The following is a 19193-nucleotide window of genomic DNA, read 5'->3' on the forward strand; positions in this document are numbered from 1 at the left end:
ACGGAGGCTGCAGCACAGGCACATCTGACTGAAGGACAGTCCAGAACGGAGTGAGTGGCATGAGTGATGAAGAAGATACTTGGCCGGAAAAGGACTCTTTACAAAGAGAACCTATGAAAACAAACAGGAATCAGGGAAACAGCAGACTAAAACTCCCATGAACTGACTGCTGACACATGTCCCCAAGACATCTATTCTATACTGATGTCACTGAAATATTAAACTCACTTCAAAAATGACTTCCAAGGAAAGATAAATTCATAGATTTACAGTTAGCACTTGCCCCAGCTGTGTTACACTAGTCTTGTTTTCTGGGTCCAGATTTATGGCTGAGTAAATGAAGCACATCACATTAACTCAAGGAGAAACTCAAATAATCTGAACTAGAAGTTTTTTTTATTTCAAAGATACACAACTAGAGAAGGCAATATTCTGGGGTCTTCTTTAAGTGAAAAAGTGAGTGAATGATGTGCATTTGCAATATTAATTCCACATATTTTATTTTTTAGTGAGCTAGGTAAGTGATTAGGATTACCTAGAGAAGCACCCATTCAGAACACTCACACAAATTCTATCCATTTCAATTAATCTGAGTTACTAAGTTCAGAAAAATCCACTGGCAAGGTGATACTGTCAACCCTATTAATCCTTCACATCTTTGTGTGAACTACTCATTTGCTAAATCACAGCAACAAACCCGGGAGGGTAATGTTTTATTTCAGTGATGATAAAGGGGAAATTAGAATGAATCTTCAAGGTAAATGATGATTAATAATAAATATAACCCAGAAAAGAGCTGTCTGAAGATACAGAGAATTTGAAATTGCTGCTGAAGAAATTAGAGTTGAGGAACTGCAAGGTTTGCTTTCCTCAAAAGCTGCAGAAGTCAGTTAATTACTGTCCCTTCTCTTCCAGGAAAAGCTTTAAAGATTAGAGAAAATAGGAAGATATACTTACTTGTAGCCTTCCCCATCCCTCTTTATCGTCAATAGGGAAGTTTCACATTATTTGGGACTATTAGATATATATCCCAGGAATGCTGAAGGGGATTTTCTCCCTAAAAATCATAGAATTTAGGAGTAGAAGAAACATGAGAAATCATCTAGTTTAACCCTCTCCTTTTAAAGGTAATGAAACCCAGGAGGGAAATGACTTGCCCAAGAACCCATCTCTCTGTGGCCGGGTCTGCCCCCTCGTCTAGTGTTACTTTTTTTGCTAACACTGTATGGCTTACATGCGGGATCTCAGTTTCTCCACCAGAACTGAACCCAGGCCACAGCCGTTAAGAGCCCAGTACCCTAAACACTGGGCCACCAGGGAACTCCCCTACTGCTCTCGCGGAGCAGAGGTCCAGAAGCCGTCACCTGTCAAATGTCATGGGCAAAGCAGTCGATTAAGTAAGAACTCTATCATAAAAGGCTCGAGAACAAAGATAAGGCCTTTTACCTTACTTTGCACAAAATACACCACACTGGCACTCAACAATGCAAAACTAGAGCAAGTGTGAACCACTAGGCTTCTAGAACAGCTTCAGTTTCTATGGAAGATACACTATGTAAAAGACTTGAAGGTGACCCACATGACTTCTCTAATCATTGAGAAGCTGCTACTACCAAGGAAAAGGGGACTGAAAAAATTCACCAGAAAACAAGACTGCGGTTTTCTAGCTAAAAGACTTCAAATGTCTCATTAACCTGTTCATTGTGCCGTATCTAACACAAATTTTTACACGAAGTTTAGACAGTCTGAGTATGGGCAAGCAGTCTACTACATTAGAGTACATCAAGATTACATCACAACTAAGGTAATAAGCACTGGGGATTATAGCTTATTAAACGTCCTTTTACTAAACCAACCACAATATGCGGTAGGTAAATAAATGGGTCAGATTCATGTACTGGCAGGTGTCTCATCTAGAAGCATACTGCAGCACCGATGCTTGTATGATGGTGGAAGTGCTATGCAGAGAAATCAAGGAGACACAGTACGTTTAACAATGCGGTTTACAACCTTCAACAAAGTGTTAATCAGCAGTAACTGAACTCTGCGTAAATATGAAACACACTAGACTCGATAAATTTAGATCACACAAGTAGCTCTTTCACAGTTAATGTCTGAATCCTAAGTTTACTCAAAACATAAAAACTGTGTCTTAACATTGATAATTATCTCCTTCAGCTTAAATATAGAAACTTCCAAGAAATGCTAGTCTGAATACCCATGGATGCCGTATTACATGATGCTTCTCTTCATTCCTACATTTAACCCAGTTGGTGTACTTCGCCATTTACGAGAACATGAAGTCTGAAGTCCGAGAGATTCATATGGTATATACATGGTTTTTAGGCTTCCCTGATGGCTCAGATGGTAAAGAATCCGCCTGCAATGCAGGAGACCCAGGTCCGATCACTGGGTCAGGAAGTACCCTGGAGAAGGGAATGGCAACCCACTCCAGTATTCTTGTCTGGAGAAGTCCATGGACAGAGAAGCCTGGCGGGATACAATCCATGGGATCGCAAAGATTTGGACAAGACCGAGCAACTAACACTTCACTTCACTAAACTTTTAAAGTATTAAGCTAAAAGACAGAATCCTGTGGGGATACAAATTTTTAATTCCCCAAGAACATATGTTTTTCTATGCATCTTCACTTCTATATAAATAGAAAGACAAGCTTTCTTTCTTATACAGGCAGGCTTCCGTTATTGTTTTCCTATATTCCCCTCAAAGTATTACTACTTAGTATTTTGAAGCAGGAGGGCAGTTTATCAGTTTAAATCAAGAAGCTATTATACAAATAATAGGTCCATGGAGACTTTTTGGTTAAGCAGCAGAAACCTGCTTTAACCTGACAAAAGCCCAACACTCAAATATGTTGGGATACCCTGAAATTGGCTAATCTTAGAGATATAATGTCAAATTGAAACATGGAACAATGAACAAGGATTAAAAATGTGCAGAACTGTGAAACTTCCTTACTCCTCAGTGGAGTTTTTCTACTTTAAAAGATGATTTTAACCATTGTTGGGTTGACAGAAAGCATATATTATAAACTTTATTGGCTAAAATAGTGATTGTCGTTGCTCTCCAATTCCAAAGACCTCAGTACAAGACTTGGATTTGATTTATATCATGTTTTTTGTATGGTTTTAGTAGTTCCTTATCAAGAGACTGAGAATATATTCAACAGAATAATACCAGCTGTTTACCAATGGCATCTTCCTTGACCAGACAGTAGCCAGCTGTGTGTGTCACCAACAAAGGGAGAAACAGGTATCTAATGCTAAGGTATGCACACAACGCTTGGCACTGGCAATTCCAGAATATTCAGCTTTGGAATAGATACAAAGGGACATTAAACAGTGGTCAGGAAAAGAATCACCAAACCAGAAACACCATCCAATGTCTTCAGTTCACTGACTACTAAAGAGTAAAAAAAGCAGCGTATCTATCATTGCTGCCCAAAGAATGACGGATCTAAAGGAAATCTCTTCATGAAACAGCACACCTTGTAACAGGGTATTCTTTCCCCTGAAATATGAAGTAGAATACCGCCTTTTTTTTTTCTATGTTCTAAAATTATCACTGCTGTCATACATGTCTTTTTACTTTGAGTGACTAGGGATTCTCGGGATTCTTAGGTTATTTAAGAAGTTAACAAAACCACTGGTACATGCCCAGTTTCATCTGGCATATAATCAGAACTTTTCTACTGGGACTGGGGAGCCAGTAGACTATAAAAACATCATTTTTGATAGGCAGAGGACATGAGAACACAGCTCTTTACGCCCCACCTTACAAAAAATTTCTTTTTATCCTCAAGGTTTAAGACTTATTCAGTTTTATACATGTTTTTAATATTCTTTTCCATCATAGATTATTACAAAATATCAAATATAGTTCCCGAAAGTTTATGACTTTAGAAACCATTCCATACACTCTTACCTTAATATAGCATTTAAACAAATATGTAAGTTTTTCAGATCAAAAGGTTGTTTGTTCACCACAGTCTTGACTATGTATGCCTCACTTCCTACTTATTTTTGTCATTCCACAAAAGATGGAGTTAGAGAAAAAAAAAAGTATCTTCTCTCATAATGTATAAATCAAGTGATGGCTCCTTAGATTTTCAAAGTAACCAAGAAACTATGAAAGTCTTTCTTTTTAAAATCTGTATAACCAAATTGAAGTTCTTTAAGAGTACTTTAACTGGACTGAGCCATCTCGATTATTTTATACTAGAACAGATGATTTGCAATCATCGATTATTGTGCTTCTCTGAAACAAGCATGGTCCTAGTTTCACAGTGCTTATTCACATTATTTTGGTTTGTAACAAACATGCTTCCTAGGAGACTAGTGGAGTAGAAACATGGAAGTTGCAAAATCAACAGACTAAATATTTTATAAAAAGGCAGAACATATTTTTTATTACTCCACATAAACACTGACAACTTAACTATCCAATTCCTTACCATTAATTAGAATTTCTGTTATTGGAAATTCACAGCTGTCTGTGGCATGACAGAATAGTTATGCAAGTCACAATACACTGGCTCATAATTTTATTTTTTAGCAGATAACATGGTTATTTCTGACTAACACTAACTTTAGTTTCTCTCAGTATAAATCCTGAAATTTTTTAGTTAGAAATTCATGACTATATTTTCTTTTATATGTTAATACAAGTCTCCACCCCCCCACCCCAAATCATCTCTCTCCAATTAATACCAGGTAAATTGTCCCACCTGTGGAATTCTCAGAAGATTCTGTAGAATTTGAATCAGTGCCAGTTTTGTCTTTCAAGCTCTGCTTAGGAAGAGTCTCGTCTCTACTTTCTTGGGCTTGGCTTTCTTCCTCTTCCTCCTCACCATCTGGGAACTCCCACTGAGACTCGCCCGACTGTTCGTTTACATAGAAATATCGTCTATGATCCCTAAATTACAAGAAAGAAAACACATGTTTTAAGACCCATTTTCCTACAAAGACACTTCCATTTGGTCCTGTCCCAGGACAGCAGTCTGCTCTCACAGGGACGAACCGCTTCTTAATGGACTGCTATTCACAAAGGCAACAAAGAGCTTTGACAACTGAGGATGGAGAACCAAGGATAATTCAAAGCTATTTGCACTGCCAGCAGCTCTGTGAATACAGCCCTGAACCCTCTTACTCCAACAGATGACTTAGAAAAACACCTCTCATGTTTTTTTTTTTTTGCCAATGCTTAACAGGGTTTTCAAGTTTCATTAGTGAAGGGACTCAATCTCCTAGAACACTAAGTTCCCTTCCACAGAAGAGAACAACGAAGTTTGCGAAAGGTGACTCTTCCCCTCTTGAACCGTGGCATTCACATTTCATACTCTTGATATCAAACACAGTGAAAGCTAAAGAGAGGGAGAGGATCTGGGAGCTGAAAAATAAAAGAGCAAAGATTTCAAATAACGAAAAAAAAAAATCAAGAAAAGCCAAATATAAAAAGAAATGTTTTCATCTGACCTGCTGGCAGAAGATAGTAATCTTGTTCTTCATTCACATCTTCAGCCACGAAGCTTTCCTTAACTTCACCGAGGTTAATCAGGAGTAGTTGCTTCCAGAGGTCCTGTAAAGCGCACAGAGCTCTCGCATGCGCTTAACCCCCAAGCCCGCCCTACTCCGTGCAACAACGCTCTGGAGTAAAAACCAGCTTGGTCCAATCTTGGGAAAAAATCCGTTACATGGAACACTTTAAACACTGCTTCTGGTTCCTCCGCCGTGTGGCTGGCCCAAACTCTGTGAGTGCTCGCGGTGCTCTGCCCGCCCGGCACCGCTCAGGCCGCTGCCCTCAGTCTCCAGACAGGCTGTTAGGTCGTCAGGCGGTGGCGATCACAAATCAAGTCTGAGATGTCAAAGGTGAAAGGTGAAAAGGGGAGAAGAGTGCGTACCTGTCCCAGTGGCAGGACCAGCCTTTAGGAGTGGCGTTTATTTCATATTGTTTTAGCTGTTCTGCGGCATCCTGAAGTTTTCGTTTAAGGTAGTTTCCATTGAGAGCCCCTTCCCGCCAGTCCGCAATCCGAGTCTAAAATCAAAGAGCAGCTTACGTTAGAGACTTGTTCTTATGTCAACAGGAAGAGGAAAAGGGACTTAAGTCTTCTGGTCCATGACTATATACTCTGGCAGAACAGACCAAAGAGGAAGAGAAATCCCATCCTAAATTTCCTAAGAAGTCTTGTTTGCTCTGTAGAGTTCTGAAAAATGAGACTGGAACCCAATACTGCCAAAGCTCCAACATCTGTGAAAGTGAGTAGCAGTATAGTTTTGTTTTTCCCTGTGAACTATATTAAGATGGTTCCCCAGTAACTTTACATTTTTGGTAGATACTTGATTCAATTAAGTCATGTAATCAATAAAAAATAAATTGGGCTTCCCCAGTGGTGTTGGTGGTTTAAAAAAAAAAAAAAAAGTTTTGCAGGGGAACGCAGGAGATTTAAGAAACCCAGGTTTCATCCCTGGGTTGGAAAGATCCCCTGGAGAGGGAACTGGCAGCCCACTGCAGTGTTCTTGTCTGGAGAATCCCATGGACAGAGAAGACTTGTGGCAGGCTACAGCCCGTTGGGGTCACAGAGTCAAACACAAATGAGCACGCACATACGATTAATCAAGATTAAAGGTTTAGTTCTTAGGGAAATCGGTCAACTTCCTACAGGAATTCCTTACCTAATCCTACCCTGCTACTACTGTAAAGTACACAGGTTACTCATAGGACTCAGAACTCCTCTTTTTCAATAAGTCTCTGGGAATTCCCTGACAATTCAGCAGTATGACCCCTCCTTTACACTGCCGAGGGCCTGGGTTTGACCCCTAGACGGGGAACCAAGATCCCACAGGCCTGAGGGAGAGGCCAAATAAAAAAAGGTCTATAATGCTAGAATACTTTAAAAGTACATTCAATATTATGGGGGAGGGGGGGTCTCATCACTATGAATAAAATTTTAGTTTCTTACAAAAAAAATATTAAAATATACGCCTATTGAAAGGAGTCAAGTATCATCCTTACACACAAACTCTCAGTTATTTATTTCCATGATTGTGTTTTGCTTTGGCCACGACACAGTTTTGTTTCCTGTGTTGGTTGTTCAAATATATATCAAGATTAGTAATTTAAATTTAGGATTGAAACATAAATAAGACAGATTTCTCAAACAAAAAGCATTTCGTTCAAACACTGACTGTTTATATTAAGAATGGCTTAAAAAAAAAAAAAAAAAGAATGGCTTAATTACCTCAGTTTGTAAAAGCAGCACATGAAAGTTGGAGATGGACTGTCTATTAATGCCTAAAAACTCGAATTTACTTGTCAGGGTATTTGCCAGTTCTCCAATCTGAAACTGCAATGCAGGAAAGAAAAAAAGGAAAAATTAAGAGTCAGAATATTTTAAGTAGTCTTTCATTTTTCATTACAGATACTAGAAAAATGGATCTGCCTATAAGGCCTTTCTCATATACTGCAACTAGTTATGTAGAAGATAAAATCCTAACTTATAGTAAAATAATTCACATTAAAAATTATGTGAAGAAAGAATGAATAATGATGCAAGGTCTAGAGAAACTGTATGCAATATCTACTCTAAAATAATACGGAATTTGAAAAGAGATCCTAAATGACACGACTCCTCAATATTGTCCAAACCATCACTCATCCATCACTAACTGCTTATACCAGCCATACACTAAACAAAACGAATTCTCCCAATTCCACCTGCACAGTTGTACTAGCTGCTGACTGGATAGACTTTTTAAAGTTGAAACAATAGGCAAAGTGGTTTTTCCAAAAGCACACTTAAAGAGCCACATACTTACTTGGTCCAAGTCTTCTCATGACATTAGGAACAGAAATGAAAATGGAACCAAGCATGCCTTTTGTGTAAGGCCAAGTATTGGGTTGGACACAAAGTTCGTTCTGGTTTTTCCGTAAGCTGTTTTAGAAAAATCTGAATGAACTTTTTGGCCAACCCAATAGTTCATGCAGGTTAAATTTGTTATTTAAATTTGTGACTTTAGTTTCTTTTAATGCTTCCAAACTAGAGAGGCCTATATTTGATAAGCTACTGCTTTCCAATGGAGACTTACTTATAAATAGTTGAGCATTTAGAATTTATTTTTAGATTTCCTTACATCAAGTCAGTCTCCTTATTTCAGCCTTAAATATAACTTTTTCACTCAACCAAATGATTTATACTTAAAGATAGCAAAGATTACTTTTTTACTATTATCCAGAAGAAAAAGTTTAACTACTTCCTAGAAAAAAAAGTAGTCGGCCTATTTAAGATGGTTGGCCAATTAAAAAATATTTGTCAAGCTGCATTAAGTAATATACATACTTTCAAGTCCTGTTCTTCTTCTACTTTAGGTACTGTCTGTACTTTTAATTTTTCTGGAGATTCTTCTGCTTCCATCTCTTTGTCTGAGTTTTCATCCATTTTTTCTGAATTTTCAGCACCAACTGCTGCAAAAGAAAATATGTGAAATTAAATCAAAAGGACCATAAAAAGGTCTTACTATACAGTGCAGGGAATTATACTCCATATCCCATAATAAACCATAACGTAAAATATTAAGAAAAAAAAAAAAAGAATGTCTCTATGTATATAACTGAGTCACTTTCCTGGATAGGAGAGGTTGACACAAAACTGTAAATCAACTATATTTCAAAAAAATATTAAAAAAAAAAAAACAAAAAAAAACAGACCAGTACTAATAGAGCCCCAAATATACTTTCTTATCCCTAGAGCAGAGGTATCTGAAGGTTATTAGTGCTCTACTTTGCCTATGTGTTCCTTACATGTTAAGCAAGCTCTAATGACTTACCAACCTACTATCTTTATAAAGCCAAAAAAAAAATTATTCCTTTATAACAGGGGTCCCCTATCTTTGAGGGTCTAATGCCTGATGATGAGGTGGAGCTGATGTTAACAGTATTAGAAATAAAGTACACAATAAATATAACTTGTTTGAATCATCCCGAAACCATCCCTTGCCCTCCCCACCCCCAACTGGGTCCAAGGAAAAATTGTCTTCCACAAAATGGTCCCTGGTGTCAAGAGCTGGAGACCACTACTTTACAATCACATTTCTTAAAATGTATCTACATATAGGATTTACTTGTTTTATCACATTACCCAAAAGTTTCTGCTTTTCCTTTCTCCATCTATTAATCTTTTATTTTTTTGGTCACATCTAGTGGCTTGTGGGATGTTAGTTTCCTGAACAAGGATCAAACCTGTGGTCCCCTGTAGCAGCAGTGCAGAGTCCTAACCACTGGACCACCAGGGAAGCTCCTTTTCTGATCTCTTCCAAAAACTCATGGCTTCAACTACTTATGAAAGCTAGATATCAAACCTGGAATATGTGAGGATTCTTTATCAAGAGGGTTTTGATAAAAAGGCTTTCATAATCAGAGCAGCATATTAAACTACCAAATAACTCCCTTCTTGGTTAACACCTGTAGACAACCTTTACTGGACCTACTTATTCCTCTGGTTAGTGCTATCTGTTGGTAGTGGGAATCTCCATAAGAGAACAGGTTTACCACATAATTAAATGGACTATAAGTTCATAAAAGATATGAACTCTTTGTTATATTTGATTAACACCTGCTTATCAAACTAACCCATATATCCAGTATAAATCACTCTCATGAGGATCATAGATAAAAAGAAAAAGAACAAATTTGAGTACTCTTTCTTAACTTCGGTTAATCTTTGATCTAAAGAAGAAATGTGACTTTAACACCACTCTCAACAGCTTTCATAAAAAGTTTGAAATTTAGTATTAAGTACTAAACCTTATCATACAATGGCCTTTTTCTTTTTATTTGTTCATTAACATCGCTTCTGCATTTTCAAATTGTCTAAATCTTTCTACTCTCCCATTGACTAGTTTCTAGTTTATTTATATATCAGACATCTTACATTTAATGACAGGTTTAAGAATTTAACAATTTCAAAGAACTGCTAGAGCTGTAAGATATGATTATTTTGGAGGGCAATTAGGCAGGATTTATCAAATTAAAATGCACATACCCCTTAACCTAGCAATATACCACTAGCAGTCTATTCTATGATACTAAAACCTGCATAAAGACAGATGTCCCAAGATGTTTGCTAAGCTTGATTTTAATTGTGAAGTATCATAAGTAACGAGTATTATGTATAAAGAACATGAGCACTCCAGTAACTACAACCCAGCTTAACAGAAGACCATCAGTAACACCTTGAAGCTCCCTGTGCCCCTCTCCCATCATGCTCACACCAGACACACCCTGGTCATGTTAATAAGCGCCTGTACTTTCATCATGGCTAAATCCTGAAACAGTAGTTTTGCTTATTTTCCAATTTACATACATGGAATTCTAACATATGCATTCTCCTATGGCTTTTAAAATTCAACCTTATTGTTTCTGGTGATAATTCATGTTGATGCATGTAACAAAGGACCATTCACTGTTCACTGCTATTCTGTATTCAATTTCAAAAATACATCACAATTTATCCACTATTCTTTAGATGGATATTTGAATGGCTAATATTTTGGGATAATATGAATGCAGTATTAGTTTTAACCGTGGAACGAGGATACAGATGACGATCAGTGAGGGAAGAGTTAAATGAAGACGTCTGTAACACGCAGTAGTGAAAAACAACTTTATCTATACAGTTAATGTCTATGTTAAAATTCACATATGCCCACTTCACAAACGCACATAAAAAACAAAACAAAGTCTAGAACATATGTAGACAAAAAATACAGAAAATGGACCTCAGAGTAGGGAATGAGAATAGTGAAACGACAAAGGAGGGAGAGGGGCCCTTAGAATTCTACTTTATATTCTTCTGTATTGTTCATTGGAAAGAAAAATTCAAACAAGGATGTTTGCATTCATTACCTGTGTTTTTGTTTACTTATAATTAAAAAATCATAACCTATAAGGTACCTTCTGCTTGGTACACTCAACTCAGATTTTGGTGATTAAAACTAGTCCGTTCTGGTAACAGATTGGAAGAATGCAGCAGGTTCTCTCCTTTATCACCCTGAAGATAACTGGGATCCTCGTGGTAGTACCAAACTACCTACACACCCAACCAGAGACTGGCCAACTTGGGGACATCCCAGTGGTCCAGTGGTTGAGAATCTGCCTTGCAATGTTAGGGGGTGCAGGTTCGATCCCTGGTCGGGCAACTGGGATCTCACATGCCCCAGAGCGACCAAGCCCTCAGGCTGCAACTAGACAGCCCGCACGCCACAATGAAAGATCCCTCATGACACAACAAAAACCTGAAGCAGTCAAAAAATAAAATAATAATTAAAAAAAAGACCGAGCGACTTGTACAGAGAGAAGATGAGGCTGGGATTCCTAGAGGTGGTCCCTGCCTACTTTGCTTACCAGCTGGAAAGAGAGAGATAAGGAGAACCCATGGTCTTCATGCAGATTACAAGATAACTGTAGCAAGTGATTAAAACAAAAGGGAAGGAGAAACCCAATCTTATTTTTTTTGTTTTTGAGGGAGAAGTTATCTCCAATCAGCAGTGACTGCACAACCCACTGGATTCCAGCCTCTCGAACTCCTACTGCTCCATTAGAGGTGGAGCAGGAAAGGGTAGAGCTTCCTTCCCCATATTTCCCTAAAAGGGTAGAAGCGCAATATCGGTCTATTTGCCCCAGAGGGAACAAAAAAGGGGTAAGAAGGATTGCTCCTCTAAATCTCTCAACTCTCAAGTTTAATTAAAGCACCAATTACCAGTTTCTCCATTTTCTGGAGTCTCTCGTCCAGTTTTGCTAGAACTCCGGCTGGTAGACTCTGGACTGGTTGCGCGAACAAACATCTTCCATTTTCCTCTTTTAGACATAAGTCTACGCATTCCATCCTGAGATGCTGGCTGGCTGATATCAGAACATGGACTAGACCCTGACACACTACCATCTCCTTCCTCCAAGGCTCGCAATTCTGCCTACAATGAACATGAAAACAGAGTGTCATTAACTGTTTACCAACACTTATTTGTGAGTAGCAAGAATGACAGCCATGTGTTTTTGGAATTTAAGTACTTTGAGGACAAGAAGTATTTCTTAATACATCTCTCCATCAGGACTGAGCATTAAACTCCACATTCTTTTCCTCCTCTGTCCATGGCATTTTCCAGGCAAGAATACTGGAGTGGGTTGCCACGTCCTACTTCAGGCGATCCTCCCAACCCAGGGATCAAACCTGAGTCTCCTGAACTGACAGGCAGATTCTTTACCACTGGGCTACCTAGGAAGCCCAGCTGCTCTCCAAAGCTTCAAATTTTTCAAAAGGGGGAAGCTTCGAAGTTGTATTACTGTTACAAGACCTATTGAGACTCTGCTTCACACTCAGGGCTTCAGTAGATCAACTCCAGACTTCAGGTTTTTATTACATAGGCTTAAACATCTATCTATATGAAAGGATAAGAAGAACAGACCCCCTGCCCCGCCAATGGCGTAAATGAAGCACAGTGATCCCAGAGTATGACACTCCTGAAGGAAGAAAACATATTTAACAAAAACTTACTTTTTTCCTTTCCAAAACCAGCTCCAGCTCAAGGGTATCTTGTTCTTCTTCCTCTTCACTTTCTCCCGACTGAACAACACTGCAGAGATCCTCCTGAGTCGGGTCTTCCACACTGTCCAACAGAACTTCCTGTGGCTTTACTGCTGCTGCTTCTTCTGTTGTACTTGTTTCTTTCTCTTCTGAAACTGGCTCTGCTTCTTTACAAATTACTTTTCTTCTCCATCTCTCTTCTTCCTCTTTTATTCCCTCAGGCAGTAGAGGAGCAAGCAGTGACGCTGCCACCCCTTTCTTCTCCTCCTCATTGTTTGAGAGAGCCTGAATTCCTTCATTTACTTCCTATAAAGAATTAAATAATCTTGCTTAACTTTCAAAGAAATTTCACCTGAATAAAAACCACTGATCCCCATCAGATTAGTACATGTTCGCACCATTTTTCTTACATGTGTGTAATGCAAATAATGTTACTTTAGAAAGGCAGTATTATTGTTCTGGGTGGAACGCAAACATATCTTTTCTCCTCTGTATGTCAAAGGACTAGTAAAAAACAGAAGCAGATTAAAATAAAATCCTAATTTTGTCAGTTCAACACATAAGTGGATGAACCTTCACCTTCCTCTTCTGTATGATGAGATAACTTCATAAATATGCTGTGAAGGTGACTGAGAGGTAAGTGAAATATTTCGAAAATGAAATGTGTGATTATATTTCAAGTGTCTACTTCCTCCACTGGGATATTTACTCTACCTCCCTCTTAGAGTTGTACAGATTATTTTATAAAAGCATTTTTTTTGATATACCTCCCACCATTTAAAAATTCAAGAGAAATTAAAATTCACCCCCAAACACTCTCTCAGTTGAGTACAACTTACTTTGCTTATTGATGAGGCTAAAAAAATGCTTATTTCACTATCAGTAATTTTTAAGGTAGCTCATCTTTGTATTGAAGTAAAAAAAAACAAAAAAAAAAAAACTGAAGTGGAATCACCAAATCCCTAAAGCCGTCCCTGCTTGCTTAGCTGCTCCCATTTCCTTCACAATGACCCAAGGGACCTTTACAGCACCCTAAAGCTCCAGAAGAACCACTGAACTGGGGAACTGCTATAAATGCCACACAATAAACAGGAACAGATTAAGTAAAATTTCAAGAAACAAAATGTATCCTGTTTTACATCTATGTTGCAAAATATTAACAGACGGGTAATACACCTGTGACAAAGTAGCATTCAAGCTCTTTAGATCTGAAAATAAGCAGAAGAGGTAAGTTGTAACACTGACCTTTTTAACTTCTCGCTTGGCTATGACTGGTCCACTTTTACTACTAGAAACAGAAGTATTTTTCTCCTTAGCATACATGTCAGTATTTACCACAAAACTAGCTTCAGCACCTGTTACACAACTAAAAAAAACATATACTTAGCAAAAGCAACAGAAGGTGAATATGAACAAAAGATAAGACTCTGATTTCCTGCTAGGTTAACTTCTTTTTCAGGTCTGTTCTTACCTAGGCTGGTAATGTTGTAATCCTTGTACCTGAGTGGCAAGATACTGGGGTAATTCCCACGTCACTTCATTTGTTTGTGTGTTCCAATAATAATAGCATCCTGTGTTCTCATCCCAGACCTCCTGCCAATCTCCCATCTCAATTCCAACTAGAAGAAAATGAAACAAATTTCAAGCAGCACATATTTCTGCACAATTCTGACCTTGTATCTCAAGTCATAACCATCTAACCCAGGGTTTTTCAACCTTAGCTCTGTCACTGGGCAGGACAGTCCTGAGCAGTATTCAGCAGCATCCTGGCCGCTACCCACTGGATGCAGCAACGCTCCCCCGCCCCCACCCTCTGCTGTGACCATCAAACCCTCTCCAGACACTGTTCAACGTCCCCTGGGGGGGCAACTCCTCCCTCCTGAGCTGTCTTTGCAAACATGGTTTAAAAAAGCAGTTTGATGGTTGAAAGATATATTGCAAACCCCAAAAGACTTTTAAAAATAATGGCTTTTATTATTTACTGAGTATAATCTGCCACTGGTTAAAAGGCAAACAATCATCTTCTGATAAAAATATAACCGAGCAGTTAGTTATTTTCCAAGTACTGTATTTAAAAAGCCAGAATTCTAAAGTCTGGGGCTAAGGTATATAGGCTTTCACCTTTGGGAACCTCAGTGCCTAGAACAACTTTAAGAACCACACTTTAGGTTTATTTAAAACTCAAAGACTCAAGCTTACCTCCTGCCAGTGAACACTGAGTATCATATTGCCACCCTGCGGTCTGGGTTGAGTCCGTCCCATTAGGAGTAGTGGAAGAAAGGGCAGGCGCCGATTCCTTTGGCTCTGGCCGGGGTGGAGTCGGGGGTGGAGCAGAAGCTGCTCCAGGAGCCGCAGGCTGAGGAGCTGTTATTGCATCAATTTCCTGCAGGGTGAAAACAACAAGCATAACTGAGGTGAAACCCAAAAAACAGCAATAATGAAAATAAACAAACCAACCAACCCTCCACTGTACAGGGTTTTGACTTAAGAAGCTTGAGTCTCTGCTTCTCAAGTTAAAACTCTCCTCTTCTCCATTTCTGTCCTTACAACTAGCACAAAAGGAGAAGTTGAGAGTAATGGGGAGGGACTAAGGAAGAAAAGTGGAGCGGGAGATACAGACTGACAAGTGGGCTAACCACTTGAAATGCAAATCCCAAAGTGGCTTCAATAACTAAAAACCCAAATACAAAAGCACTTCTAACCGCTAGGAAGTTGGCCAAAGTACTATCAATATCGGTTGACTGGTTTCCATTTGCTTCCTTAGACTGTGCTGGTTTTTCTGAAGTATCATTCTCTTCATCATCACTGTCAGCATATGCACCAAGCAAGCACAGACCTCCTGGGAACAAAAAGGTAAAACAACATTTCTAACAATGCGAAAGTCCTAGGAAGTATCCAACAGAAAATATGATTTTTTAGCCATTTAGTTTACTTACAGAACCTCAAGAAATCTGCAGCTAACCAAGAGAGGTACAAAATAATTATTCACTTAGAACTAATAAAATCAACCTGCATAGCAATTTGACATCCTTTTCAAAATATGTGCTCAATTATTCAACTACTACTCCCTCTGTCAAAATAACACATAATATATACCCTGATTTTAGAATCTGTTGATTTAGGTCTCTATCTCAAACAGGTAAACCGATTAGTTTAGTAAATGAAACAAGGAGATTTTTCAAAGTGGGAAACAAAGCTCTCTTTAATAATTTTTCCCCCTCAAACATGTGATGAATTAAAACAGAACATAAGATGCTACGACCAAAACAAAGAAAACAAAAATCACAGCTAAAACTGAAAATATTAAGCATGGCCTCTGTAATGCTGCAATGCAATTCCCTTTAAAAAAAAAACAAACAAACCTGAAACTGTTTATTAGTTGACCGATGTTTATTACTCTAATGTTACAATTAAGTCAGCATATATACTCTCTTTATATATTTTATCACAATAGGCACATGAACTATCTAAGTCTAACTTGACTTTTCATTTAATAACAGGACTAAATTTTCCAGTGTTGTGGAAACTGAAAAGATTTATCAGGAGGTAAAATCTAGTTTTCTTTGTTATAATTCCATAAACAAATTCATAGATTCACCTAGGTGTGAACATAAATTGCTTCATTTATATACAAAAGTTCACATTCATTACTTTAGTCACATAAATCATGCCTTCATTTTTTTTTAGTATATAGCTAAGTTGTTACACTACCAATTCCCAAAATATTATTTTAAACTGATTAGGAATATATTTTAAAATGGATATTTGTTAGACAGTATTTCCCCTTTCCAGTTTCTAAATATATCTCATTTGGTGGTTGGGGAAGGGGTGGCGTAGATACCAGTCAATTTTCCACACTTCCTGAACAACAGGTAAGGGCAAGAACTACCTAAGACATTTCTGTACAGAAAAAATCTGCACCTTAGAATTCAGCACTGATGGGTTTCTGGGGGAAAGCGGAGTATAGGAAATTTATATTTTCACAAAGAAACCCTTTCTAGTTTAGAGACAATAATAAACACTGGCTTTAGTTCTATATACTTTGGTAAAAGGTTCCAGCCAGGTGAGCTGTGGGGAATTTGGATTACAAAATTCCTCGGCAGGGTTAATTACCCAGGCTCAGAGCGGATCTTATAGGCAATAGGTTTATTCAAGGCTCTATGTAGTCTTTTTCTCTTCAATTCAGAGTTTTTCATACTAAATACATAAAACCTCTTCCAACTCTTGAACACATAGTGCTACTTCCTAGTTCTGAAATTTCTTTCACGTGTTTTACTTTCCCATGTGTGTGTTAGTCACTCAGTCGTGTCAGACTCTTTGTGACCCAATGGACCGCAGCCATCAGGCTCCTCCGTCCACACAATTCTCCAGGCAAGAATACTGGAGTGGGTTGCCATTCCCTTCTCCAGTTTACCGTTTCTAATTCAGTTTTAAGTGGTAAATGGGGTATGGGGAGGAGCAAGCATCTGTTACTTCAGGTACATAGTTCAAAAAGTCCCTAAAATTCAGAAGATCAAAGTTATTACAATTATAGAATATTTAATATGAAAACACACTTTAATCTCTCAAGATATATAGAGTAGAGAAAACAAACATTTTCAGCACTTGTGGTTTAGAAATTTGTATGTTATTCAATGTAATTATCAAAACAACTTAGGGCTGAAAGATCTGTTTTACAGATGAATGATGTCGTGAGGTCTTAGTATATGAATGCTAGAGTGGTGATTTGAACCACAGTGGTCTGTCTACAAAACCACTGTTGCAAATATTCTTTCATGCTTAGAAAATATTCAGTAAGAGCAATTTTCAGCTATGCAAACATTTGCTAGGTACCAATCAGAGCAGTTTCTTAAAGAAAAAGACAAAAAGACATCATCAGCATTCCCTAAAGAATGCCAAGATACTGGGGAAGCCAGAAAACAAGTTACCAAATAGCATTAGTAGGATAAAGAAGCTGTGGTATATATACACAATGGAATGTTACTCAGCCATAAAAAGAAATGCGTTTGAGTGGGTTCTAATGAGGTGGATGAATCTAGAGCCTATTATACAGAGTGAAGTGAGTCAGAAAGAGAAAGATAAACACAGTATTCTAAGACATATATACGGAATCTAGAAAAATGGTACTGAAGAATTTATTTACAGGGCAACAATGGAGAAAAAGACATACAGAATAGACTTATGGACATGGTGGGGGAGAGAGGGTGAGATGTATGGCAAGAGTAACAAGGAAATTTACATTACCATATGTACAATAGATAGCCAATGGAAATTTGCTGTATGGCTCAGGAAACTCAAACAGGGGCTCTGTATCAACCTAGAGGATTAGGATGGGGAGGCGGGTGGGAGGGAGGTTCAAAAGGAAGGGGATATATGTATACCTAATGGCTGATTCATGTTGAGGTTTGACAGAAAACAGCAAAATTCTGTAAAGCAATTATCCTTCAATATAAAATAAATTTTAAAAATAGCATTAGTAGAAAAAGTAGTAGAAATTAATATGGGTACAGAGAGACAAAAATAGCAAATTTTACACTGGTTAAAGTGTATACATACAACTACAAGCCCTCACAAAGATGTTAAATTTCCATCTAACGGGAGTATAAATTTGCTGAAACATTCATCAAAACACCATATACAAACACAATTTGATCCTAAAGAAAGATACTGTAGACAATGAATTAAGAAAAACCAAAAAAACCCACAACTATACCTGTTGCTTTAACAGCAGTGGGCCTGGTGGTCATGACTGGTTTGGGAGGATTCTGAACAACTCTGGGAACCTCCACCACCACCTCCTGTTCATCTGGATCTAAAACAGCGAAAAGCAAACAGCCAGATGACCGAACAGAGAAAAAAACCACACAGGTGACAAAACAATCTCTGACTTGACCTCTCAAGTCTAGATTTCATCAATTTCAAAACAAAGTGGCTATAACCCATCACTGACCCAAATAACTGAGAGGCGAGAAACAAACATAGCCAGAATCTTCACTCTGCCTCGTGGCGTTAACATTAAGAATGTGAACACCATACGTAAAAATTATCTGAAATAATCCAAAGTTAAAACACATTCACGCACACGTTAAATTCTCTCCAGGTTAACCATACGGCTTTTACTATAAGCATAACTAGAGCATTTTTTCCCCCACAGTGATCTTTATTATTATTATTTATATATATTTTTTTAGCACCTGAAAAGGTCGGGGCTTTTCCGGCATATGGCTCCTAAAGTAATTCTGTCTGGTTCATCTTAATCCAAGTACCATTCTGGGGATAAACACAAGAGATTGGGAAGCCACGAGCTCCACCTCTCCAGGAATGTTGCGGAAACCTGCCAACTAGGAGGAACTTACACTTGAGCTGGCGTAACAGAAGTATGGTTACTTCTAAAGCGTCTCTCTCAATTTCAACAAAAACGAAAGGAAAAGCACATGACGTGTAGGAAACGGCAGGTTCCACGGTCACTGAGGCTAGGACAAGGAAACGCACCGTCTCCATTTATCCCGTGAAGTTATTCAAAACCGAGAGCAGACGATGAGGAAGGAGACTCGGCGGCCCGGGCCAAGCCCTGCACCCGAGATGGCGCCTCTGAGTC

General features: G+C 38.3%; 1 protein-coding gene across 1 annotated transcript in view; it reads right to left on the reverse strand.

Annotated features, from left to right (window-relative positions):
• The window catches only part of FNBP4 (formin binding protein 4), a 30185-nt gene that overhangs the window by 10516 nt on the left and 476 nt on the right, over nucleotides 1–19193 (reverse strand). The window contains exons 2-13 of the mRNA XM_010842458.1: nucleotides 18309–18497; nucleotides 15298–15434; nucleotides 14795–14978; nucleotides 14067–14214; nucleotides 13841–13961; nucleotides 12566–12901; nucleotides 11774–11984; nucleotides 8357–8481; nucleotides 7259–7363; nucleotides 5921–6054; nucleotides 4748–4935; nucleotides 3–111 (exon numbers count right to left, since the gene is read on the reverse strand). Coding sequence (XP_010840760.1) covers nucleotides 3–111; nucleotides 4748–4935; nucleotides 5921–6054; nucleotides 7259–7363; nucleotides 8357–8481; nucleotides 11774–11984; nucleotides 12566–12901; nucleotides 13841–13961; nucleotides 14067–14214; nucleotides 14795–14978; nucleotides 15298–15434; nucleotides 18309–18497 — 1987 coding nt within the window. The remainder of the gene's footprint in view (nucleotides 1–2; nucleotides 112–4747; nucleotides 4936–5920; nucleotides 6055–7258; nucleotides 7364–8356; nucleotides 8482–11773; nucleotides 11985–12565; nucleotides 12902–13840; nucleotides 13962–14066; nucleotides 14215–14794; nucleotides 14979–15297; nucleotides 15435–18308; nucleotides 18498–19193) is intronic.

Source organism: Bison bison, unplaced genomic scaffold, assembly GCF_000754665.1.
Source record: "Bison bison bison isolate TAMUID 2011002044 unplaced genomic scaffold, Bison_UMD1.0 scf7180017864178, whole genome shotgun sequence".
In the NCBI taxonomy this organism is placed as follows: Eukaryota; Metazoa; Chordata; class Mammalia; order Artiodactyla; family Bovidae; genus Bison; species Bison bison.